Source organism: Oncorhynchus clarkii, chromosome 10 (genome assembly GCF_045791955.1).
Source record: "Oncorhynchus clarkii lewisi isolate Uvic-CL-2024 chromosome 10, UVic_Ocla_1.0, whole genome shotgun sequence".
NCBI classification, from domain to species: Eukaryota; Metazoa; Chordata; class Actinopteri; order Salmoniformes; family Salmonidae; genus Oncorhynchus; species Oncorhynchus clarkii.
Genome location: NC_092156.1, coordinates 355,135 through 382,653, shown reverse-complemented (window position 1 = coordinate 382,653; position 27,519 = coordinate 355,135). Strand labels below are relative to the sequence as shown.

The 27,519-nt window shown below is 44.2% G+C and overlaps 1 protein-coding gene across 1 annotated transcript in view; it reads right to left on the bottom strand.

The window, feature by feature from the left end:
• LOC139417898 (short transient receptor potential channel 6-like) overlaps positions 1–27,519 on the bottom strand; it is a 56,726-nt gene that overhangs the window by 7,511 nt on the left and 21,696 nt on the right. The window contains exons 5-15 of the mRNA XM_071166882.1: positions 21,345–21,645; positions 20,828–21,013; positions 20,590–20,754; positions 20,326–20,497; positions 16,412–16,417; positions 12,944–13,024; positions 4,788–5,024; positions 4,515–4,667; positions 1,426–1,537; positions 789–984; positions 5–196 (exon numbers count right to left, since the gene is read on the bottom strand). Coding sequence (XP_071022983.1) covers positions 5–196; positions 789–984; positions 1,426–1,537; positions 4,515–4,667; positions 4,788–5,024; positions 12,944–13,024; positions 16,412–16,417; positions 20,326–20,497; positions 20,590–20,754; positions 20,828–21,013; positions 21,345–21,645 — 1,801 coding nt within the window. The remainder of the gene's footprint in view (positions 1–4; positions 197–788; positions 985–1,425; positions 1,538–4,514; positions 4,668–4,787; positions 5,025–12,943; positions 13,025–16,411; positions 16,418–20,325; positions 20,498–20,589; positions 20,755–20,827; positions 21,014–21,344; positions 21,646–27,519) is intronic.

Here is a 27,519-nt window from a genome sequence, read left to right as displayed (position 1 = left end):
GTACCTGGTTGAGCTGCGCTCCGTCAGGTGGCTGTGTGTGGCTGTGTAGCAGCAGCTCTCTAACAGCAGTGGCCAGCCCCAGCATTGCTTTAGGACTAGGAACCAGGTTAAATGGGACGGGCAGGGTCCTGCCTTCCTCAAAGTAGGAGAACCACAGCTTGGCACGGGCAAACTTCCACTCCACATCAGCATCATCCTGTAAACAGGTAGAGAGAGAGGGAGAGAAGGAAGGAGAGAGAGAGCGAGAAGGAAGGTAAGAGAATGAAAGAGAGAGCGAGAGGAGAGAATGGGGAGAGAGAGAGAAGAAGAGAGGACAGAGAGAGGGAGAGAAGAACAGAAGAGAGAGAGAGAGAAGAACAGAGAAGAAGGAAGGAGAGATTATTAAACAGGTTTAGGAGAGTCTGACTGATGAGACCTTACAATGCCAGGGCCTTGATCCTGTGTGTGTCAGGCATGTATTTGAGTGTGCGTATGTGTGTGCTTGCATGGGTGTGTTTCAAGTTTTATTTATCGTACGGGATACACATGGTATACATCGTTCAATGAAATGCTTACTTCCGGGTTCCTTCTCAACAATAAGAAATAACAAAAGATAAGAATATGAACACAAAGTAAATGCCTCAGTAGGATAGAATAAACATTTTAACATCAGTATAATACAGGAAGGCACAATTTATGGTCCAATGTTTACACGTTTTGGACAGGGGGATTAGGGGGCAAGTTCTTAAATGTTACAGTATTTACCAATCATATTAAGAGTCTGGTAGCATCAGTAGTGGGGTGTGTACCTCTATCTCCTGGAAAGAGCTGTTTATCATTGCGATCAGCATGTTGAGCAGAACGATCACCATGGTAACATTGTAAACACCATACAGCACGTAGCCGATGTTCTCAATGAATTTGTGATCGTTGTTAATGACTACCGACTTCACCTCCGACAGGCCGAAGATCGCCCAAAACAGAGTCTTAAAGCTCTCCTCGAGACTGGAGGGAGGGGAGGGGAGGGGAGGGGAAATAGAAGGGAGGATGGGGGAGTTATTTGAAGCACCACTGGAAATAAAACATCATTAGAATGAAAATAATGTAACGGACTGGGTTGAAACCATCTGAGTTAGCCTGCTGAGCTAAAGGCTGCACGGAAGTTGTTACTGTGTGTGAATGTAATGCGTGATAAAGGAGTCGTTCTGCTTGGCCCCCAGGTAGTAGGACTGTGTGTGTGTGAATGTAATGCGTGATAAAGGAGTCGTTCTGCTTGGCCCCCAGGTAGTAGGACTGTGTGTGTGTGAATGTTTTACGTGGTAAAGGCATCGTTCTGCTTGGCCCCCAGGTAGTAGGACTGTGTGTGTGTGAAAGTAATGCGTGATAAAGGAGTCGTTCTGCTTGGCCCCCAGGTAGTAGGACTGTGTGTGTGTGTGAATGTTTTACGTGGTAAAGGCATCGTTCTGCTTGGCCCCCAGGTAGTAAGAGTAGAGGTTGAACATTCCGATCATAAACGCCAGGAACACCAGGATAAAGATCACCATGAACTTCAAGATGTCTGCAACACACACACACACACACACGGGAGGGGTGAGAAAGTGATATAATCAGGTATATTAACAGAGTGGTTACTGTTGTGTTTGGGTTATGAGATTATCAGGTAGAGTAACAGAGAGGTTATTGTGGTGTTGGGGTTGGTTATATATGAGATAATCAGGTAGGGTATCAGAGAGGTTATTGTGGTGTTGGGGTTATACAGTGGGGCAAAAAAGTATTTAGTCAGCCACCAATTGTGCAAGTTCTCCCACTTAAAAACATGAGAGGCCTGTAATTTTCATCATAGGTACAAAATGAGAAAAACATTTTTTTTAATGAATTTATTTGCAAATTATGGTGGAAAATAAGTATTTGGTCAATAACAAAAGTTTATCTCAATACTTTGTTATATACCCTTTTTTTGGCAATGACAGAGGTCAAACGTTTTCTGTAAGTCTTCACAAGGTTTTCACACACTGTTGCTGGTATTTTGTCCCATTCCTCCATGCAGATCTGGGAAACACGGACTTTCAACTCCCTCCAAAGATTTTCTATGCGGTTGAGATCTGGAGACTGGCTAGGCCACTCCAGGACCTTGAAATGCTTCTTACGAAGCCACTCCTTCGTTGCCCGGGCGGTGTGTTTGGGATCATTGTCATGCTGAAAGACCCAGCCACGTTTCGTCTTCAATGCCCTTGTTGATGGAAGGAGGTTTTCACTCAAAATCTCACGATACATGGCCCCATTCATTCTTTCCTTTACACGGATCAGTCGTCCTGGTCCCTTTGTAGAAAAACAGCCCCAAAGCATGATGTTTCCACCCCCATGCTTCACAGTAGGTATGGTATTCTTTGGATGCAACTCAGCATTCTTTATCCTCCAAACACGACGAGTTGAGTTTTTACCAAAAAGTTATATTTTGGTATCATCTGACCATATGACATTCTCCCAATCTTCTTCTGGATCATCCAAATGCTCTCTAGCAAACTTCAGATGGGCCTGGACATGTACTGGCTTAAGCAGGGGGACACATCTAGCACTGCAGGATTTGAGTCCCTGGTGGCGTAGTGTGTTACTGATGGTAGGCTTTGTTACTTTGGTCCCAGCTCTCTGCAGGTCATTCACTAGGTCCCCCCGTGTGGTTCTGGGATTTTTTCTCACCGTTCTTGTGATCATTTTGACGCCACGGTGTGAGATCTTGCGTGGAGCCCCAGATCGAGGGAGATTATCAGTGGTCTTGTATGTCTTCCATTTCCTAATAATTGCTCCCACAGTTGATTTCTTCAAACCAAGCTGCTTACCTATTGCAGATTCAGTCTTCCCAGCCTGGTGCAGGTCTACAATTTTGTTTCTGGTGTCCTTTGACAGCTCTTTGGTCTTGGCCATAGTGGAGTTTGGAGTGTGACTGTTTGAGGTTGTGGACAGGTGTCTTTTATACTGATAACAAGTTCAAACAGGTGCCATTAATACAGGTAACGAGTGGAGGACAGAGGAGCCTCTTAAAGAAGTTACAGGTCTGTGAGAGCCAGAAATCTTGCTTATTTGTAGGTGACCAAATACTTATTTTCCACCATAATTTGCTAATAAATTCATTAAAAATCCTACAATGTGATTTTCTGGAGAAAAAAAATCGAATTTTGTCTGTCATAGTTGAAGTGTACCTATGATAAAATTACAGGCCTCTCTCATCTTTTTAAGTGGGAGAACTTGCACAATTGGTGGCTGACTAAATACTTTTTTGCCCCACTGTATATGAGATAATCAGGTAGGGTATCAAAGAGGTTATTGTGGTGTTGGGGTTATATATGAGATAATCAGGTAGAGTAACAGAGAGGTTATTGTGGTGTTGGGGTTATATATGAGATCATCAGGTAGAGTATCCGAGAGGTTATTGTGGTGTTGGGGTTATATATGAGATAATCATGTAGAGTAACAGATAGGTTATTGTGGTGTTGGGGTTATATATGAGATCATCAGGTAGAGTATCCGAGAGGTTATTGTGGTGTTGGGGTTATATATGAGATTATCAGGTAGAGTAACAGAGAGGTTATTGTGGTGTTGGGGTTATATATGAGATACTCCGGTGTGAATGTTAATACAGTAGGCAAATAATTAGTAGTAAACAACTTTGCCATCTTTATGATGTCGGAAATTTTACTTTAGACAGATGGCAATGTTGTTATTAGCTATCAAGGTTTGTCAAAAGTACTTAGCAATGCTTAAGTTAGCTAGCTAAAATCCGGTGCTCTCCCCTCAGTCTTGGCTAAATAGTTAACGCTAAACTACGTCTAAAGACATTTTGACGACATCGCAATGATGACAAGGTTTTCCTACTAATGATTTGCCTCCCTTAGAAATGTCATTGTTTTTCCAAGCCACCACAATGAACTTTAGACTAACTTTTTATCAACTCCAATTGAGAAGGCATTGAGTAGAACATTTTGTCTGGAGTCAGTCTTCAAAACAATATTGTGACGAAACATGCAACCCATTAACCTACCAGGTCTCACAGTCTCACGTCAGAATTAGACGATCATCCATGTTTCTCAATGTCAAATTTCAAAAATTTTCCAAGAATAACTCTTAGAAGTGTTTAAGGCTAAGTTTAGGCATTAAATCTGCATTTTTAAGGTTGGAGTTCAGTTCAGGCATTAACTCAAAAGTCTTAAGGTTAGGCATTAACTCCGATTGGTTGGTTAAGGTAAGAGAAGGTTTGGGATAGGCTTAAAACAAAAATACCAAAAACAACTTTATATCACTGGACTCAAACTTGCAAACTTCGGAATAAGAGGCAGATGCTTACGCCCATCTGCAATCCCTGTCCACAACACCCTAGCAAAACCGAAAACCTTGAAGGTAACACCGCTCACTGTTGCCTCTAGCAGCCGTTTTCCACGTCATCTCCCGACATCCTTAGACATGGATGGACGTCAAATATTGACTTGTGTCACCAGGGACCTGCCTGCATAAATAGCAGTTAGTTAGGTGTATGTGTGTACCTTTAACAGTGCGTCCCAGTGATATCTGCAGCGGTCCGAAGCTTTCATTGGCTGGCAGGATGTAGGCAATGCGGCTGAAACTGAGCACCACGGCAACCGCATACAGGCCCTCAGATATCAGCTGGGGGTCAGAGGGCAACCAGGAGAGACGAGCTGGGGGGGATTGATTGGTTGGTTGGTTGGTTGGTTGGTTGGTTGGTTGATTGATTAAATGAATGATTGACTCAAGTCTAAGCTCTGTGTATGTGTGTGGTGTGGTGTGTGTATACTCACCCAGTGTGTAGTAGTGTACGTGTGGTGGAAGGGTGATGTTGTCCAGCGTAGAGAGGTGGGTGTAGTGTGTGTGGACGTATAGCTGGGCTGAGTGGGTGTGGTTATAGGCAGAGAAGCGGGAACTGAAGGACGCCAGGAAGATGGCCAACATTCCGAAGTCCAGGAAGTTCCATGGTTCTAAGAGGTATTCTCCCGCTCCCTGGGACCAGATCTCCTTTACCTCTGCCCAAATCATACCTGAGGGAGGGAGTTAGTAGTTCATAGATGCTCCTTTCACCCCAGTTCAGATCATTCCGCTGGACTTACTTTACATTTAGTTATGTTACAGCCTGAATTCAATTTAGATTAAATAGATTACAGTACACCATAATGACAAAGTGAAAACACGTTTTTAGAAATGTTTGCTAATTTATTGAAAATTAAATGAAGAAACGTGTAATTTACGTAAGTATTCACACCCCCGGGTCAATAGATGTTAGAATCACCTTTGACAGCGATTACAGCTGTACCTCTTTCTGGGTAAGTCTTTAAGAGCTTTTCACACCTGGATTGTACAATATTTGCAGATATTTATTTGTAAAATTCTTCAAGCTCTGTCAAGTTGTTTGTTGATCATTACGAGACAGCCATTTTAAAGTCTTGCCATAGATTTTCAAGACGATTTAAGTCAAAACTGTAACTAGGTCACTCAGGAGCATTCAATGTCATCTTGGTAAGCAACTCATATATATTTGGCCTTGTGTTTTAGGTTATTGTCCTGCTGAAAGGTGAATTTTACTCCCAGTGACTGTTGGAAAGCAGACTGAAACAAGTTTACCTCTAGGATTGTGCCTGTGCTTAGCTCTATTCTGTTTTTTTTTATCCCAAAAAACTCCCTAGTCCTTGCCGATGACAAGCATACCCCTAACATGATGCAGCCACCACCATGCTTGAAACTATGAAGAGTGGTACTCAGTGATGTTGGATTTGCCCCAAACATAAAACTTTGTATTCAAGACATAAAGTTAATTTCTTTACCACATTTTTTGCAGTTTTACTTTAGTGCCTTTTTGCAAACAGGATGCATGTTTTGGAATAGTTTTATTCTGTACGAGTTTCCTTCTTTTCACTTTGACATTTCAGTTAGTATTGTGTAGTAATGGTAGACTTCCGGTCAGGCGATGTAAGAAGACGTGTTTGAGAAAGGTACCCAATTAAACATTTATTTTAAAGTTTTTACACTCCGCTGTCAGTTTTTATGTTGATGTATCAGTTTGTTATATTCTTTTGATCACTTTTTATGGTAGTTTGAGCAAGACCAGCCCAAAGAGAACTGCTACAACCAACACATCGAAGGCCGAACCAACTACTGTATATGGCTGCCAGCCCTGCTGCAGAGTTGGAGGCCTTGTATATGACCACTCTTGTAGCTGAGGTAGCTAAACAAATAAGTAGCCTAAAAGAGGATATGGCTTGTCTCCTCAGCACTTGGCTTGCACCTCTCCAAACTTCCATTGACGCCTTTTGCGAAACAGTCAACACATTTGGGCGATGCCTCACTACACTAGCAGGTTTCTCCATTGACAACACCGAGCGGATTGCTGAGCTGTATCTCATATGGAAACAGCCAACACAGCTCTACTTTCCAAGGTAGATTCGCTGGTGAATTATGCCAGAAGGGAAAACATCCGATTGTTGGCGTCATGGAGAGAATTAAGACTGGAGTCAACCCTGTGAAATTTGTCTCCAACATGCTGGTGGAAGTGATGGTGTCTTTGACAAGCTGCCGGAGCTCGACCGAGTGCACAGATCCCTCTCCCCTAAACCCAACTCAGGGGAGCAACCTAGGTTAATCATAGCCCGCTTTCATTATTACCAAGACAAGGAATGTGCAATGTGCCGGGCAAGGTAACATGAACCAAAATTCTGTGGCCAAGATATATGATTCTACCCGGACCTGAGTGCCAACCTTGTGAAGAAATTAGCTGAATTCAAGGACATCAAAACCGGTCTCAACAAGAAGGGGATCAAGTTTCAGCTCCGACACCCTCCCCGTCTTCTATGCGCATAGAGTAAAGTTGATCGAGGAAGGCTAGCAGTCAGGCTGGAGAAATATATGGCTGGCTGGCTGGCTAATTTGCTAGCTGACAACGGACTGATTTTCATGACATCTACTTGAATATTACTTTTCACATGAAAGCAATGTTGTTTTATCTTCTCATTCCAGGAGCACAGACTTATTTTTTTGTTATATTTGACTGAGACTAATGGCTAATACTAACTAATACATCACACTCAAGCGGGAGCTGGCTGGAGACACTTGACTGTTTACTATCTAGCTAGCTACGTTTATTTTGAGATGTGTTTCTATATGGCTCAACTCCAGGAGCACCGAGGGATATCTTCACTACGTCTATACTTGGCTGAGAAGATTTCAGACAACAGGGACATTCGTCTGACTTGCTAGCATGGCTAGCTATGCACAGCAAAAACAGGAGTGCTCAAGCACTGACTGGGCTATTTGAATGTGGCGGTGGATTTAGTTAAGCACTTCTCCTCCATTTCTAACAGTTAGCTAGCTGAGATATAGCTTGACATATGGACAACTACCTAGCTAGCTACATTGAGAATCAACTGAACATGACCTGTATCCATGTACGATGCTGGCACTAGTAACACGTTAAATATCCAACGTGGGTTTTTTATGTTTAAGGGTTACTTAAATCCTAATTTCTACCAGCATGTTAAATGTGCAACCAGAGGGAAAGAAACTCTAGACCACCTTTACTCCACAAACAGAGACGCGTACAAAGCTCTCCCTCGCCCACTATTTGGCAAATCCTGATTCCTGCTTACGAGAAAAAACTAAACCAGGGACTCGCTCCAATAAGGAAGTGATCAGATGACGCAGATGCTAAGCTACAGGACTGTTATGCTAGCACAGACTGGAATATGTTCTGGGTTTCTTCCGATGGCATTGAGGAACACAACACATTAGTCACTGGCTTCATCAATAAGTGTATTTCACGCCCAATTTTTTAGTTTTTGATGTGTTAAAAAAGTTTGAAATATCCAATAAATGTTGTTCCACTTCATGATTGTGTCCCACTTGTTGTTGATTCTTCACAAAAAAATACAGTTTTATATCTTTATGTTTGAAGCCTGAAATGTGGCAAAAGGTCGCAAAGTTCAAGGGGGCCGAATACTTTCGCAAGGCACTGTACATACCCCAATCAGAAGCCATAGATTACAGGCAAAATCCGCACTGAGATAAAGGGTAGAGCTGCCGCTTTCAAGGAGCGGGACTCTAACCCAGACGCTTATAAGAAATCCCGCAATGCCCTCCGACAAACCATCAAACAGGCAAAGCGTCAATACAGGAATAAGATTGAATAGTACTAAACCAGCTCCGACGCTTGTCGGATGTGGCAGGGCATGCAAACTATTATGGACTACAAAGGGAAGCACAGCTGCCAGCTGCCCAGTGACACGGGCCTACCAGATGAGCAAAATGACTTCTATGCTTGCTTTGAGGCAAGCAACACTGACACATACATGAGAGCATGTTCCGGATGACTGTGTGATCACGCTCTCCGTAGCCTTTAAACAGGTCAACATTCACAAGGCTGTAGGGCCAGACGGATTACAAGGACTTGTAGTCCGAGCATGCGCTGGCAAGTATCTTCACTGACATTTTCAACCTCTCCCTGACCAAGTCTGTAATACTAACATGTTTCAAGCAGACCACCATAGTGCCTGTGCCCAAGGAAGCAAAGGTAACCTGCCTAAATGACTACCGACACGTAGCACTCACGTCTGAGGTCATGAAGTGCTTTGAAAGGCTGTTCATGGCTCACATCAACACCATTATCCCAGAAACCCTAGACCCACTCCAATTTGCATACCGCCCCAACAGATCCACAGATGATGCAATCTAGTATTGCACTCCTCACTGCTCTTTCTCACCTGGACAAAAAGAACACCTACGTGAGAATGCTATTCATTGACTAGAGCTCATCGTTCAACACCATAGTGCCTTCAAGGCTCATCGCTAAGCTAAGGACCCTAGGACAAAACACCTCCCTCTGCAACTGGATCCTGGACTTCCTAACGGGCCACCCCCAGGTAGTAAGGGTAGCAACACATCTGCCACACTGATCCTCAACAAGGGGGGGCCCTTCAAGAGTGCGTGCTCAGTCCACTCCTGTACTCCCTGTTCACCCATGATTGCATGGCCAAGCACAATTCCAAAACCTTCAAACAATTCATTCTGCACCGTTCTATCGAATGCAAATTATGTCATTATTGAGACAAATAAAACAGATTCGATCTCTCCATCTACACTTGGGGAAACACTTAAAGTTGTTCTTAAAGGCTAAATCATTGCCTATTTCTCTCTAATAATTTATTTTATTTTTTATTTTTTTATTTTACCTTTATTTAACCAGGTAGGCTAATTGAAAACAAGTTCTAATTTGCAACTGCCACCTGGCCAAGATAAAGCAAAGCAGTGTGACACAAATAACAACACAGAGTTACACATGGAACAAACAAACATACAGTCAATAATAAAATACAAAAAGTCTATATACAGTATGTGCAAATGCGGTAGGATAAAAGAGGTAAGGCAATCAATAGGCCATAGTTTCGAAATAATTACAATTTAGCCATTTAAACAATGGAGGGATAGATGTGCAGAAGATGAACGTGCAAGTAGAGATACTGGGGTGCAAAAGAGAAAGAAGAAAAAAGAAAAAAACAACAGTATGGGGATGAGCTATTTACAGATGGGCTATGTACAGCTGCTCTGACAGCTGGTGCTTAAAGTTAGTGAGGGAGATATGAGTCTCCGGCGTCAGTGATTTTTGCAATTCTTTCCCGTCATTGGCAGCAGAGAACTGGAAGGCAAGGCGACCAAAGGAGGAATAGCTTTGGGGGTGACCAGTGAAATATACCTGCTGGAGCGCGTGCTATGGGTGGGTGCTGCTATGGTGACCAGTGAGCTGAGATAAGGCGGGGTTTTACCTAGCAAAGACTTATAGATGACCTGGAGCCAGTGGGTTTGACAACGAATATGAAGCGAGGGCCAGCCAACGAGAGCATACAGGTCGCAGCGGTGGGTAGTATATGTGGCTTTGGTGACAAACAGATGGCACTGTGATAGTTTGCTGAGTAGAGTGTTGGAGGCTATTTTGTAAATTACATCGCCGAAGTGGAGGATCGACAGGATAGTCAGTTTTACGAGAGTATGTTTGGCAGCATGAGTGAAGGATGCTTTGTTGCGATATAGGAAGCCGATTGTAGATTTCATTTTGGATTGGAGATGCTTAATGTGAGTCTGGAAGGAGAGTTTACAGTCTAACCAGACACCTAGAGATTTGTAGTTGTCCACATATTCTAAGTCAGAACCGTCCAGAGTAGTGATGCTAGACAGGCGGACAGGTGCGGACAGCGATTGGTTGAAGAGCATGCATTTAGTTTTACTTGCATTTAAGAGCAGTTGGAGGCCACGGAAGGAGAGTTGTATGGCATTGAAGCTCGTCTGGAGGTTAGTTAACACTGTGTCATAGAGACTGCCAGAGGACCGGACAACAGGCCCTCCGATTTGACACACTGAACTCTATCAGAGAAGTAGTTGGTGAGCCAGGCGAGGCAGTCATTTGAGAAACCAAGGCTGTTGAATCTGCCGATAAGAATGTGGTGATTGACAGAGTCGAAAGCCTTGGCCAGGTCGATGAATACAGCTGCACAGTATTGTCTCATATCGATGGTGGTTATGATATCGTTAAGGACCTTGAGCGTGGCTGAGGTGCACCCATGACTAGCTCGGAAACCAGATTGCATAGCGGAGAAGGTACGATGTGATTCAAAATGGTCAGTAATCTGTTTGTTAACTTGGCTTTCGAAGACCTTAGAGATGCATGGTAGGATAGATATTGGTCTGTAGCAGTTTGGGTCTAGTGTCTCCCCATTCGAAGAGGGGGATGACCGCAGCAGCTTTCTAATCTTTGGGGATCTCAGATGATACGAAAGAGAGGTTGAACAGGCTAATAATAGGGATAGCCACAAATTTGGCTGATAGTTTTAGAAAGAGAGGGTCCAGATTGTCTAGCCCTGCTGATTTGTAGGGGTCCAGATTTTGCCGCTCTTTCAGAACATCAGCAATCTGGATTTGGGTGAAGGAGAAATGGGGGAGGCATTCGCAAGTTACTGTGGGGGGTGCATGGCTGTTCACAAGGGGTATACATGTGGAAAGCATGGGCAGCCGTAGAAAAATGCTTTTTGAAATTCTCAATTATCGCAGATTTATCGGTGGTGACAGTGTTTCCTAGCCTCAGTGCACTGGGCAGCTGGGAGGAGGTGGTCTTATTCTCCATTGACTTTACAGTTGCCCAGAACTTTATGGTGTTTGTGCTGCAGGATGCAAAATTTGTGTTAGGAAAGCCAAGGCTAGCTTTTTCAAACTGCCTGTGTATATTGGTTCCTAACTTCACTGAAAGTTGCATATCGCGGGGGCTATTCGAATGTAAAATGCCACAGGATGTTTTTGTGCTGGTCAAGGGCAGTCAGGTCTGGGGTGAATCACGGGCTATATCTGTTCCTGGTTCTACATTTTTTGAGTGGCGCATGCTTATTTAAGATTGTGAGAAAGCACTTCTAAAGAATAACCAGGCATCTTCTACTGACGGCATGAGGTCAGTATCCTTCCAGGATACCCGGGCCAGGTCGATTAGAAAGGCCTGCTCGCTGAAGTGTTTTAGGAAGCGTTTGACAGTGATGAGGGGTGGTCGTTTGACCACAGACCCATTAAGGACGCAAGCAATGAGGCAGTGATCTCTGAGATCCTGGTTGAAGACAGCAGAGGTGTATTTGTAGGGCAGGTTGGTTAGGATGATATCTATGAGGGTGCCTGTGTTTACGGATTTGGGGTTGTTCCTGGTAGGGTCATTGATAATTTGTGTGAGGTTGAGGGCATCAAGCTTAGATTGTAGGATGGCCGGGGTGTTAAGCATGTCCCAGTTTAGGTCACCTAACAGCCCGAGCTCTGAAGATAGATGGGGGGGCAATCAATTCACATATGGAGTCCAGGGCACAGCTGGAGGCAGAAGGTGGTCTATAGCAAGCGGCAACGGTGAGAGACTTGTTTAATAAACAATGAAAAATGAAACAACATTTTGGGATTAGGACAACAGTACTACACCTCTCCATCACCAGAAATGTATAATAAAGGCTGGGTCTTCAAACGTGGCTTTGCCTTCCTGTTGGCCCGCAGAAGGATTTTATTGGATTGGAAATCTATCTATCCTCCCTTAACCTCTCTTTGGCTCAAAGATCTGATGCTGTTCCTAAAATGAGAAGATATTAAGTATACTATCTGAGCGTCAAGCAGCTCATTTTATTCCACCTGGGACCCGATAATATCCTATTTTGAACAGCTCGAAACACTTCCTTCAGATTAGTGCTCTTGGCCTCACCCCCACCAATTAAGATTGTTGCTATATAGGCCTATAAAATCACTTAATCACCTGAAATTGTTAGGCTATTATGTTTTCGTTTGTTTTGAAGTAGCGTTGTATCATTTTGTTTTCTGACATGTAACTCAATGACTTCCCTTTCTTTTTAAATGTGTTTGGAGGGGGGTCGAAGAGGGCCAAAAAGGGGAAAATGTGTCTTTACATTTTATCTTTCATTCAGTGTGAACAAGAATATTATACAAATATTTGGAGTAACTACACTGATGTTTATCCAGCCTCAGTTCTCTTTTATTACAGCCATTGGCCTCATACTGAAATCCTTGAGAGGTTTTCTTCCTCTCCTGCAACTGAGTTGCCACCTGTAACAAAGGGGTTGAATCCTTATTGACTGAAGACATTTCAGCTTTTCATTTTTTATAAATTAGTTTAAAAAAATTAAAAGCATAATTTCACTTTGACATGATGGCGTATTGTGACACAAAATCTACATTTAATATTTTTTTATTTAGGCTGTAACGACGAAATGTGTAAAAAGTCAATGGATGAGATTACTTTCTGAAGGCACTGTACTTATAGCAGGGAGAGAGAGGGAGCGAAGGATAGAGGGAGCGAAGGATAGAGGGAGCGAAGGATAGATGGAGGGAGTTAGTAGCCAGGAAATTAAAATTATGTTATAGCAGCAGGATATGATGTCAGACTGACCAATGACCCAGGATATGATGAGAATCTCCATCCAGGTGAAGGGGGTGGTGGTCATACGATACAGCATGGTGGGGTCTTCCTCTGGAGAGGAGGAGGAGGAGATGAAGATGAAGAACAATTAAAGTTGCAAGCAGCAATGCTGGGATTCAAGCTGTGGGCCCACTGTTCCACCATCAGGTGTAATTGGAAACATCGCCCTACAATGGGGTCAGTCTGTTATATCTGGTGTAAATCTCCTGTCTTATCTGGTGTCCTGTGTGAATTTAAGTATGCTTCCTCTAATTCTCTCTCTCCTGAAAGAACTGAGCACTAGGACCTGGCCTGATGACTCCTGGCTGTCACAAATCCATCTGGTCGTGCGGCTGCTTCAGTTTCAACCATGACCTGTTCACTGGATGTGTTACCTTGTCCCGGACCTGCTGGTTTTGACTTTGTCTCTCTCTCTCTCACTCACGCACCTGCACCTGCTGTCTCAACCTCTGAATGCTCAAAGCAAACTGACATTTACTCCTGAGGTGCGGATCTGTTGCACACTCTACAACCACTGTGATTATTATTTGCTGGTCATCTATGAAAGTTTGAACATCTTGAATAAGAATCTGGCCTTAATGGACATGTACTGTTATAATCTCCACCCGGCACAGCCAGAAGAGGACTGGCCACCCCTCAGAGACTGGTTCCTCTCCAGGTTTCTTCCTAGGTTCTTGACTTTCTAGGGAGTTTTTCCTAGCTACCGTGCTTCTACACCTGCATTGCTTGCTGTTTGGAGTTTTAGGCTGGGTTTCTGTACAGCACTTTGAGATATCAGCTGATGTACGAAGGGCTTTATAAAAACATTTGATTTGATCTAATCCTTACCATACTTGGCCAAACATCAGAACTCAACATCAAACAAATCATGCAATATGCCTTTGACATGTTATTTTTCAGAACCGCTGGGCTGATCGGCCCCAAATTTTTAATTAAACATTTTCCATTGGTCGATCTGAATGTACTTACATATGTCGAGTCTTGGCAGTGTTTGGAAACAAGTTTTGTTACAATACAAAAATATCTGTGTCTGATTTACGACAGAATAATAATAATGAACCCAAACAAATACAAATAGGTTTCACCAGCTTCGCTGCTGAACCCCTAATAATAGTAATAATTACAGCCACAAGCTGTGTTGCCGGGGTTTACGCTAGGTACTGTTATCCACTGTTGGTAAATGTTGAAGTGAGCTGAGCAGTTGTAATAAGATGGCAAGAGTTAGTGGTACCTGAAGAGGGGCATTAGGAGTATTGATAAGGTTACGCAAAGCAAACATTTCACATTGTCAAACACACCAACAACATTATAATACAGTATTCCAATGTTAGGATTATTTGGCTGAAATATGGCACGATTCCACAATTGAAATCAATTAGCATCAGTTTCACTGAGGGACTTTTATTTTGAAGGCAAACCGCAAAATTAACTATTATGGCTGACTAGTGGTTATTGTGGTTAGCATCACATAGCTCAGTTCTCAGTTTAACAACAGTCTCTTTTAACCCACTGTAAATGTTGTGTAATCTGAACCTTAGTGAAAACTGTACCCTCGTTTCTAATCTTCAATTCAATTAGCGCCCTATGCCTACATGAAGTTTGGTGTTCTGTTACAAATACATTTAAAACAGACTGTAGGCCTGAGCAACGTGAAGTAACGTTAGGCAGCTAACGTTACTACCTATGTAGAAACTGATGAGGGGAAGCGGGAGTAGACGTGACACAATCACGTGTCTATGAACAAGAATTATGCTGTTAGCACTGAGGCGGTGTGCCCTAGTAGGAAGTCCACTGTGTGCAGCTCACCCTGCTCTAACATAAAAAACATGAACATATCTACTTCTGCTAAGCTTCCCAGTAAAGCAATGAAAACAAACAAACATTTCAGAAAAGTGCTCAAAATAGCCTAAGCTAACATATGTAGTTTAAGAAACAAGGTTCATGAAATTAATAACTTAATAGTAACAGATGACATTCATATTCTGACTCTCTCTGATACTCACTTAGACAATACATTTGATGATACATTGGTAGCAATACAAAGTTATAACATCTACAGAAAAGACAGAAATGCCAATGGTGGAGGTGTTGCTGTTTATATTCAGAACCACATTCCTGTAAAGCTTAGAGACGATCTAATGTTAAACACTGTTGAAGTGTAACGGCTTTCTTCCTGGGAAGGAGAGGAGGAACCAAAACGCAGCATTGTTGAAGTTCATGGTTCTTTAATAAGAGACACTTAACATGAACAAACTACAAAAAAATAAACGTGGCAAAACCAAAACAGCCCTATCTGGTGCAGAAAACACAAAGACAGGGAACAACCACCCACAAATCCCAACACAAAACAGGCTACCTAAATATGGTTCCCAATCAGAGACAATGACTAACACCTGCCTCTGATTGAGAACCATATCAGGCCAAACATAGAAATAGACAAACTAGACACACAACATAGAATGCCCACCCAGCTCACGTCCTGACCAACACTAAAACAAGGAAAACACAAAAGAACTATGGTCAGAACGTGACAGTACCCCCTCCCCCCAAGGTGCGGACTCCGACCGCACAACCTAAACCTATAGGGGAGGGTCTGGGTGGGCATCTGTCCGCGGTGGCGGTGCTGGACGTGGACCCCACTCCATCATAGTCTTTGTCCACCTCATTGTCCGCCTCCTAAACACGGCGACCCTGCTAAATGGCCCCACTGGACTGAGGGGCAGCTCCGGACTGAGGGGTAGCTCGGGACTGAAGGGCAGCTCCGGACTGAGGGGCAGCTCCGGACTGGCTGACGACTCTGGCAGATCCTTGCTGAATGGCGGCTCTGGCGGCTCCCTGCAGACTGGCGGCTCTGGCGGCTCTGGACCCCTCCTCTCAGCCTCCAGTATTTATGCTGCAGTAGTTTATGTGTCGGGGGCTAGGGTCAGTTTGTTATATCTGGAGTACTTCTCCTGTCCTATTCGGTGTCCTGTGTGAATCTAAGTGTGCGTTCTCTAATTCTCTCCTTCTCTCTTTCTCTCTCTCGGAGGACCTGAGCCCTAGGACCATGCCCCAGGACTACCTGACATGATGACTCCTTGCTGTCACCAGTCCACCTGGCCGTGCTGCTGCTCCAGTTTCAACTGTTCTGCCTTATTATTATTCGACCATGCTGGTCATTTATGAACATTTGAACATCTTGGCCATGTTCTGTTATAATCTCCACCCGGCACAGCCAGAAGAGGACTGGCCATCCCACATATGCTCTCTCTAATTCTCTCTTTCTTTCTCTCTCTCGGAGGACCTGAGCCCTAGGACCATGCCCCAGGAATACCTGACATGATGACTCCTTGCTGTCCCCAGTCCACCTGACTGTGCTGCTGCTCCAGTTTCAACTGTTCTGCCTTATTATTATTATTCGACCATGCTGGTCATTTATGAACATTTGAACATCTTGACCATGTTCTGTTATAATCTCCACCCGGCACAGCCAGAAGAGGACTGGCCACCCCACATAGCCTGGTTCCTCTCTAGGTTTCTTCCTAGATTTTGGCCTTTCTAGGGAGTTTTTCCTAGCCACCGTGCTTCTACACCTGCATTGCTTGCTGTTTGGGGTTTTAGGCTGGGTTTCTGTACAGCACTTTGAGATATCAGCTGATGTACGAAGGGCTATATAAATACATTTGATTTGATTTGATTTGATTTGGACAGACGGGAGACTCTAGCGGCTCTGGACAGACGGGAGACTCTAGCAGCTCTGGACAGATGGGAGACTCTAGCAGCTCTGGACAGACGGGAGACTCTAGCAGCTCTGGAGAGGCACACTGTAGGCCTGGTGCGTGATGCCGGCACTGGTGGTACTGGGCCGAGGACACGCACCTCAGGGCGAGTGCGGGGAGGAGAAACAGGGAGTACTGGCTCTGGACATGCACAGGAAGCCTGGTGCGGGGGGCTGCCACCGGAGGGCTTGTGCGTGTAGGTGGCACTGGATAGGCCGGACCGTGCAGGCGTACTGGAGCTCTTGAGCACCGAGCCTGCCAAACCTTACCTGGTTGAATGCTCCCGGTCGTCCTGCCAGTGCAGCGAGGTGGAATAGCCCGCACTGGGCTGTGCAGGTGAACCGGGGACACCATGCGCAAAGCTGGTGCGATGTACGCCGGCCCAAGGAGACACACTGGAGACCAGATGCGTAGAGCCGGCTTCATGGCACCTGGCTCGATGCCCACTCTAGCCCGGCCGATACGAGGAGCTGGTATGTACCGCGCCGGGCTATGCACCCGCACTGGGGACATTGTGCGCTCCACAGCATAACACGGTGCCTGCCCGGTCTCTCTCGCCCTCCGGTAAGCACAGGAAGTTGGCGCAGGTCTCCTACCTGGCTTCGCCACACTTCCTGTGTGCCTCCTCCCAAGACATTTTAGGGGCTGACTCTCGGGCTTCCTACCGCGCCGCCGTGCTCGTTTCTCCAACTCCATTCTCCTATAACCCTCCTCGCACTGCTCCAGCGAATCCCAGGCGGGCTCCGGCACTCTCCCTGGGTCGACCACCCACCTGTCTATCTCTTCCCAGGTCGTATAGTCCAGATTCTGCTGCTGCTGCTGCCTCTCCTGCTGTTGCTGCTTTTCACCACGCCGCTTGGTCCTGTTGTGGTGGGTGGTTCTGTAACGGCTTTCTTCCTGGGAAGGAGAGGACTAAAACGCAGCGTGGTTGAAGTTCATGGTTCTTTAATAAGAGACACTTAACATGAACAAACTACAAAACAATAAACGTGGCAAAACCGAAAAAGCCCTATCTGGTGCATAAAACACAAAGACAGGGAACAACCACCCACAAATCCCAACACAAAACAGGCTACCTAAATATGGTTCCCAATCAGAGACAATGACTAACACCTGCCTCTGATTGAGAACCGTATCAGGCCAAACATAGAAATAGACAAACTAGACACACAACATAGAATGCCCACCCAGCTCACGTCCTGACCAACACTAAAACAAGGAAAACACAAAATAACTATGGTCAGAACGTGACATGAAGTAATATGGCTACAGGTTCATCTGCCTCACCTAAAGCCCATTCTGGTGGGAAGCTGCTATAGACCACCAAGTGCTAACAGTCAGTATCTGGATAATGTGTGTGAAATGCTTGATAATGTTTGTGATATCAACAGAGAGGTATATTTTCTGGGTGATTTAAATATTGACTGGCTTTCATCAAGCTGCCCACTCAAGAAAAAGCTTCAAACTGTAACCAGTGCCTGCAACCTGGTTCAGGTTATCAGTCAACATACCAGGGTAGTTACAAACAGCACAGGAATGAAATCAACATTAATTAGTAAACATGAATCTTTACTAACGCTGCAGAAATTTGCTTTAAAGCAGTAGTCAGATCCATTGGATGTAGTGATCACAATATAGTAGCCATATCTAGGAAAACCAACGTACCAAAGGCTGGGCCTAATATAGCGTATGAGAGGTTTTTGTAGTGATTCCTATGTTGTTGATGTAAATAATATTTGTTGGTTCGTGGTGTGTAATGAGGAGCAATCAGATGTTACACTTATGAAATTGCTTATCCCAGTTACTAATAAGCATGAACCCATTTAGAATATTACTAAAAACTGTTAAATCCCTGTGGATTGATGAGGAATTGAAAAATAGTATAGTTGAGACGGATGAGGCAAAAGGAATGGCAAAAAAGTCTGACTGCACAACCAATTGGCATTGGTACTGCAAATTGCGAAATCATGTGACTAAACTGAATAAAAAGAAGAAGAAACTATACTATGAAACAAAGATAAATGACAAAGAATGATAGTAAAAAAACATTGGCGCACCTTCAAAAAGCAAGCAGCTCCATCATTCATTGAAACAGATGGATCATTCATTACAAAACCGACTGATATTGCCAACTACATTAATGTTTTTTTCGTTGGCAAGATTAGAAAACGTAGGCATGACATGCCAGAAACAAACGCTAACACCACACATTATATCAGTATATCTAACCAAATTATGAAAGACAAGCATTGTAATTTTGAATTCTATAAAGTGAGTGTGGAAGAGGTAAAAAAAAAAAATTGTTGTCTATCAACAATGACAAGCCACCAGGGTCTGACAACTTGGATGGAAAATTACTGAGGATAATAGCGGACGATATTGCCACTTCTATTTGCCATATCTTGAATTTAAGCCTACTAGAAAGTGTGTGCCCTCTGGCCTGGAGGGAAGCTAAAGTCATTCCGCTACCTGAGAATAGTAAAGCCCCCTTTACTGGCTCAAATAGCCGACCAGTCAACTTGTTACCAACCCTTAGTAAACATCTGGGGAAAAATTGTGTTTGACCAGATACAATGCTATTTTACAGTAAACAAATTGACAATTGACTTTCAGCACACTTATAGGGAAGGATATTCAACAAGCACTGCACTTACACAAATTAATGATGATTGACTGAGAGAAATTGATGATAAGATTGTGGGGGCTGTTAGATTTCAGTGCGGCTTTTGACATTATCGATCCTAGTCTGCTGCTGGAAAAATGTGTTGTGGAGAAATAGTTAACTGTCAAATAGAACACAGAGGGTGTTCTTTAATGGAAGCCTCTACAACATAATCCAGGTAGAATCAGGAATTCCCCAGGGCAGCTGTCTAGGCCCCTTACTTTTAAAAATCTTTACTAACTACATGCCAGTGTATCTATGTATGTGGATGACTCAACACCATACACAGTATTCCACAGTACTACATAGAGCCATGACTACATGGAACTCTATTCCACAGTACTACATAGATACATGACTACATGGAACTCTATTCTACAGTACTGCATAGAGCCATGACTACATGGAACTCTATTCTACAGTACTACATAGAGCCATGACTACATGGAACTCTATTCCACAGTACTACATAGAGACATAACTACATGGAACTCTATTCCACATCAGGTAACTGATGCAGCAGTAGGATCAGATTTAAAAAGCAGGTAAAAATACACCTTATGGAAAGCGGGGACTGTGAAGCAAGACAAACAGGCTCAGACACATGCATACACACACATGATAACATACGCGCTATACACACGTACACATGGATTTTGTGTTGTAGATATGTGGGTGTGGAGTATGGGCCTGAGGGCCAACAATGTGTTGTGGATTCTGTAATGAATGTATTGTAATGTTTTAAAAAAATGTATAACTGCCTTAATTTGAGCCTTGTTAGCATCTAATGGGGATCCATAATAAATAGAAATACAAACACTATGGCTGCCATATTGGACACATTGCTGTAGTGTAATCCTTACCAGACCTTGTTGTTGGTTGTGATTGGGTCGGGGTCATGTGGGGAGAATTAAGGTTAAAGTTAAACAGACCTTGTTGTTGGTTCTGTTGCAGTCGTGTGGGGAGATGTGTGGTCATGTTGGGTAGCAGTGTGGTCCCAGCGAAGCGGTCGGCAGCGTTCAAGACCAGCAGACACAGAAAGATGGAGAAAGAGGAAGCGTGGGCCACGAACTTCATGAAGGGACTTCTCATCACCTTTCCTACCTGTGGGAGACAGGTGACCACAAGTAGTTTAACAGCTGTAGGGTGGAGGGGTTAGGCTGTAGTGTGCGTAGTGGAGTGTGTAGGGTACCTACCCTACTGCAGGGGGCCACCAGGTAAGCCACAGCTAGTCCAGGTAGTCCAACAGCCACTCCCAGGACCACTAGTAGTTTAACAGCTGTAGTCTGCTGTCTCAGACCTGGTAGGTTCTCATACCAGATAGACAACAACTGCTGTTGACAGTTAGGATGGGCTACAAACTGGAGAGATGAAGGGAGTTAAATTAGACTGATATCCATACGCACATGTAAGTGTGTGTGTGTGTGTACTGACCTTCTTGAGTTCATATTTGATGGCCAGTTTGAGTCGCATGAGTGAGGGTCGGCCAGGTGGATGGTACTTCTCCTCTGAGTCAGTATCTCCACTCAGTATAGCCTCCACCTCCTCAGTGCTGCGACAGAGATCCAACAGACCTACCACATAGTCTTTACACTGCCCAGACAGACGCCGGTAGTCATTCTACAGGGAGTGAGGGAGGGAGGGAGGTGCGGAAGTAGAGTGGGAGATAGTGAGAGAGAGTTGGGGTAGGGAGAGTGGGAGAGAGACAGAAAGGGGGAGAGCGAGAGGGGGGAGAGAGGGTGGAGAGAAAGAGAGGGAGACATTAATGTCGTTTATGCAAGTTCTGCCACTTGTCTGTGCATAATTATATGTGTGTGTGTGCATGTGCACGTGTGTGTGGTATGTACATTTTTACCTTCATAAATGCATGGTTGTGTGTATAGAGCACAGGTGTGTATAGTACCCGTGTGTGTGTGTTAGTTAGAGCCTGTGAGTGCTCCTCTGTGTGCACCTTAAACTCCTTCTCGATGTTGGCCAGGACAGCTAACTCGTTACTGAGTTCCAGGGCAGCTAATACTGGATCCTCATTGGACAGCGAGAGGTAGGCGGGGCTAGCCAGGCCACGGTAAGCGTTAATCCTGGACCGTGAGTGGCTGAAGGAGTCAAATTGCTGCTGGTAGTTGCACGAATCACAGCAACAAAAGTAGTCGTGGGGCGGGTCTATACGAGCTCCTTTACCCAATAGGTTGTGGACAATCTCATATTCATGACAATGAGCAGCAAGAATCACTGGAGTCACATCATGGGAGAAACTATAGAGAGAGACAAAGAGAGAGACAGTATCAATGAATTGGCGAGGGCACTAGAACAGTCTGCAGCATCCGGCCTCACCCTACTAGCATCTGAAGTCAAATGACTCCTGTTTGCTGATGATGTGGTGCTTCTGTCCCCAACCAAGGAGGGCCTACAGCAGCACGTAGATCTTCTACACATATTCTGTCAGACCTGGGCCCTGACAGTATATCTCAGTAAGACAAAAAAAAATGCTGGTCCAGTTGCCAGAACCACAAATACAAATTTCATCTAGGCATCTCTACCCTAGAGCACACAAACTATACATACCTTGGCATAAACATCAGCATCAGAGGTAACATCCACAAAGCTGTGAACGATGTGAGAGACAAGACAAGAAGGGCCTAATATACCATCAAAAGGAACATAAAATTCAACATACCAATTAGGATCTGACTGGAAAATACTTGAATTAGTTATAAAAACCCATGGCTCTTTCCGGTTGTGAGGTCTGGGGTCCGCTCATCAACCAAGAATTCACAAAATGGGACAAACACCAAATTGAGACTCTGCATGCAGAATTCTGCTGAAATATCCTCAGTGTACAATGTAAAACACCAAATAATGCATGCAGAGCAGAATTAGGCCAATACCCATTAATTGTCAAAATCCAGAAAAGAGACATTATATTCTACAACCACCAAAAACAAAGCGATTCACAAACCTTCCATAACAAAGCAATCACCTACAGAGAGATGAACATGGAGAAGAGTCCCCTAAGCAAGCTGGTCCTGTGGCTCTGTTAACACAACAGACCCCACAGAGCAACACAATTAGAACCAACAAAATCATTAGAAAACCAAAAGATAATTACTTGACACATTTGAAAGAATTAATAAAAAAACTGAGCAAACTAAAATGCTATTCGGCCCTAAACAGAGAGTACACAGTGGCAGAATATCTGACCACTGTTAGTGACCCTAAACAGAGAGTACACAGTGGCAGAATACCTGACCACTGTTAGTGACCCTAAACAGAGAGTACACAGTGGCAGAATACCTGACCACTGTGACTGACCCTAAACAGAGAGTACACAGTGGCAGAATATCTGACCACTGTTAGTGACCCTAAACAGAGAGTACACAGTGGCAGAATATCTGACCACTGTTAGTGACCCTAAACAGAGAGTACACAGTGGCAGAATACCTGACCACTGTTAGTGACCCTAAACAGAGAGTACACAGTGGCAGAATACCTGACCACTGTTAGTGACCCTAAACAGAGAGTACACAGTGGCAGAATACCTGACCACTGTTAGTGACCCTAAACAGAGAGTACACAGTGGCAGAATATCTGACCAATGTGACTGACCCTAAACAGAGAGTACACAGTGGCAGAATATCTGACCACTGTTAGTGACCCTAAACAGAGAGTACACAGTGGCAGAATACCTGACCACTGTGACTGACCCTAAACAGAGAGTACACAGTGGCAGAATATCTGACCACTGTTAGTGACCCTAAACAGAGAGTACACAGTGGCAGAATATCTGACCACTGTTAGTGACCCTAAACAGAGAGTACACAGTGGCAGAATACCTGACCACTGTTAGTGACCCTAAACAGAGAGTACACAGTGGCAGAATACCTGACCACTGTTAGTGACCCTAAACAGAGAGTACACAGTGGCAGAATACCTAACCACTGTTAGTGACCCTAAACAGAGAGTACACAGTGGCAGAATATCTGACCAATGTGACTGACCCTAAACAGAGAGTACACAGTGGCAGAATATCTGACCACTGTTAGTGACCCTAAACAGAGAGTACACAGTGGCAGAATATCTGACCACTGTTAGTGACCCTAAACAGAGAGTACACAGTGGCAGAATATCTGACCACTGTGACTGACCCTAAACAGAGAGTACACAGTGGCAGAATATCTGACCACTGTTAGTGACCCTAAACAGAGAGTACACAGTGGCAGAATATCTGACCACTGTTAGTGACCCTAAACAGAGAGTACACAGTGGCAGAATATCTGACCACTGTTAGTGACCCTAAACAGAGAGTACACAGTGGCAGAATATCTGACCACTGTGACTGACCCTAAACAGAGAGTACACAGTGGCAGAATATCTGACCAATGTGACTGACCCTAAACAGAGAGTACACAGTGGCAGAATATCTGACCACTGTTAGTGACCCTAAACAGAGAGTACACAGTGGCAGAATATCTGACCACTGTTAGTGACCCTAAACAGAGAGTACACAGTGGCAGAATACCTGACCACTGTGACTGACCCTAAACAGAGAGTACACAGTGGCAGAATATCTGACCACTGTTAGTGACCCTAAACAGAGAGTACACAGTGGCAGAATATCTGACCACTGTTAGTGACCCTAAACAGAGAGTACACAGTGGCAGAATATCTGACCACTGTTAGTGACCCTAAACAGAGAGTACACAGTGGCAGAATATCTGACCACTGTGACTGACCCTAAACAGAGAGTACACAGTGGCAGAATATCTGACCACTGTGACTGACCCTAAACAGAGAGTACACAGTGGCAGAATATCTGACCACTGTTAGTGACCCAAACTTAAGGAAAGCTTTGACTACAGTTGAAGTCAGAAGTTTACAAACACCTTAGCCAAATACATTTAAAAACTCAGTTTTTCACAATTCCTGACGTTTAATCCCAGTTAGGATCACCACTTTATTTTAAGAATGTGAAATGTCAGAATAATAGTAGAGAGAATGATTTATTTCAGTTTTAACTTATTTCATCACATTCCCAGTGGGTCAGAAGTTTACATATACTCAATTAGCATTTGGTAGCTTTGCCTTTAAATTGTTTATCTTGGGTCAAACTTTTTGGGTAGCCTTCCACAAGCTTCCCACAATAAGTTCGGTGAATTTTGGACCCTTCCTCCTGACAGAGCTGGTGTAACTGAATCAGGTTTGTAGGCCTCCTTGCTCGCACATGCTTTTTAAGTTCAGCCCACAAAATGTATATAGGGTTGAGGTCAGGGCTTTGTGATGGCCACTCCAATACCTTGACTTTGTTGTACTTATTAAGCCATTTTGCCACAACTTTGGAAGTATGCTTGGGGTCATTGGCCATTTGGAAGACCCATTAACAACCAAGCTTTAACTCCATTACTGATGTCTTGAGATGTTGCTTCAATATATCCACATCATTTTCCTACCTCATGATGCCATCTACTTTGTGAAGTGCACCAGTCCCTCATGCAGCAAAGCACCCCCACAACATGATGCTGCCACCCCCGTGCTTCGCGGTTGGGATGGTGTTCTACGGCATGCCTCCCCCTTTTTCCTCCAAACATAACGATGGTCAGTATGGCCAAACAGTTCTATTTTTGTTTCATCAGACCAGAGGAGGTTTTGGAGCAGTGACTTCTTCCTTGCTGAGCAGACTTTCAGGTTATGTCGATATAGGACTTGTTTTACTGTGGATATACATTGAGGGGGAAAAAAGTATTTGATCCCCTGCTGATTTTGTACGTTTGCCCACTGACAAATAAATTATCAGTCTATAATTTTAATAGTAGGTTTATTTGAACAGTGAGAGACAGAATAACAACAAAAAAATCCTGAAAAACGCATGTCAAAAATGTTATAAATTGATTTGCAAGGGCCTCCCAGGTGGCGCAGTGGTCTAGGGCACTGGATCGCAGCGTTGTGACACCAGAGACTCTGGGTTTGCGCCCAGGCTTTGTCGCAGCCAGCCGCGACTGGGAGGTCCGTGGGGCGACGCACAATTGGCCTAGCATTGTCCAGGTTAGGGAGGGTTTGCCCGGTAGGGATATCCTTGTCTCATCGCGCACCAGTGACTCCTGCGGGCCGGGCGCAGTGTACGCTAACCAAGGTCGCCAGGTGCACAGTGTTTCCTCCGACACATTGGTGCGGCTGGCTTCCGGATTGGATGCGCACTGTGTTAAGAAGCAGTGCGACTTGGTTGGGTTGTGTTTCGAAGGATGCACTCTCGACCTTCGTCTCTCCTGAGCCCGTACAGGAGTTGTAGCAATGAGACAAGATAGGAACTACTAATAATTGGATAGTACGAAATTGGGGAGAAAAAGGGGGTAAAATTCAAAAAAATAATAATAAGTCAATAAAATCAAAATTGATTTGCATTTTAATGAGGGAAATAAGTATTTGACCCCTCTGCGAAACATGACTTAGTACTTGGTGGCAAAACCCTTGTTGGCAATCACAACCCTTGTTGGCAATCACAGAGTTCAGATGTTTCTTGTAGTTGGCCACCAGGTTTGCACACATCTCAGGAGGGATTTTGTACGACTTCTCTTTGCAGATCTTCTCCAAGTCATTAAGGTTTCGAGGCTGACTTTTGGCAACTCGAACTTTCAGCTCCCTCCACAGATTTTCAATGGGATCAAGGTCTGGAGACTGGCTAGGCCACTCCAGGACCTTAATGTGCTTCTTCTTGAGCCCCTCCTTTGTTGCCTTGGCCGTGTGTTTTGGGTCATTGTCATGCTGGAATACCCATCCACGACCCATTTTCAATACCCTGGCTGAGGGAAGGAGGTTCTCACCCAAGATTTGATGGTACATGGCCCCGTCCATCGTCCCTTTGATGCGGTGAAGTTGTCCTGTCTCCTTAGCTGAAAAACACCCCCAAAGCATAATGTTTCCACCTCCATGTTTGACGGTGGGGATGGTGTTCTTGGGGTCATAGGCAGCATTCCTCCTCCTCCAAACACGGCGAGTTGAGTTGATGCCAAAGAGCTCCATTTTGGTCTCATCTGACCACAACACTTTCACCCAGTTGTCCTCTGAATCATTCAGATGTTCATTGGCAAACTTCAGACGGGCATGTATATGTGCTTTCTTGAGCAGGGGGACCTTGCGGGCGCTGCAGGATTTCAGTCCTTCACGGCGTAGTGCGTTACCAATTGTTTTCTTGGTGACTATGGTCCCAGCTGCCGTGAGATCATTGACAAGATCCTCCCGTGTAGTTCTGGGCTGATTCCTCACCGTTCTCATGATCATTGCAAATCCATGAGGTGAGATATTGCATGGAACCCCAGGCTGAGGGAGATTGACAGATCTTTTGTATTTCTTTAATTTGCGAATAATCGCACCAACTGTTGTCACCTTCCCACCAAGCTGCTTGGCGATGGTCTTGTAGCCCATTCCAGCCTTGTGTAGGTCTACAATCTTGTCCCTGACATCCTTGGAGAGCTCTTTGGTCTTGGTCATGGTGGAGAGTTTGGAATCTGATTGATTGATTGCTTCTGTGGACAGTTGTCTTTTATACAGGTAACAAGCTGAGATTAGGAGCACTCCCTCCCTCTTAGAGACATGTGAGACGCTAGCGTCTCACCTAGGCAACAGGAAATGGAAGTGCGCAATGCCAAATGCTAATAGTATTCGGTAAAACTCAAACTTTCATTAAAACACACATGCAGGGTACCAAATTAAAGCTACACTCGTTGTGAATCTAGCCAACATGTCAGATTTTTTAAATGCTTTTAGGCAAAAGCATGAGAAGCTATTATCTGATAGCATGCAACACCCCAAAATACCTGAAGGGGACGTGAACAAAATAATTAGCGTAGCCGGCGCTACACAAAACGCAGAAATAAAATATAAAACATTCATTACCTTTGATGATATTCTTTGTTGGCACTCCTATATGTTCCATAAACATCACAATTGGGTATTTTTCCCGATTAAATCCGTCCATGTATGCCCAAAATATCCATTTGTATAGCCTGTCTGGTTCAGGAAAAAGCTCCGTTCCAAAACGCAACGTCATTTTTTAAAATGATATAAGTTGCCTATATTCTTTGACAAAACCCTTCAAACTACTTTTGTAACCCAACTTTAGGTATTTGTAAACGTTA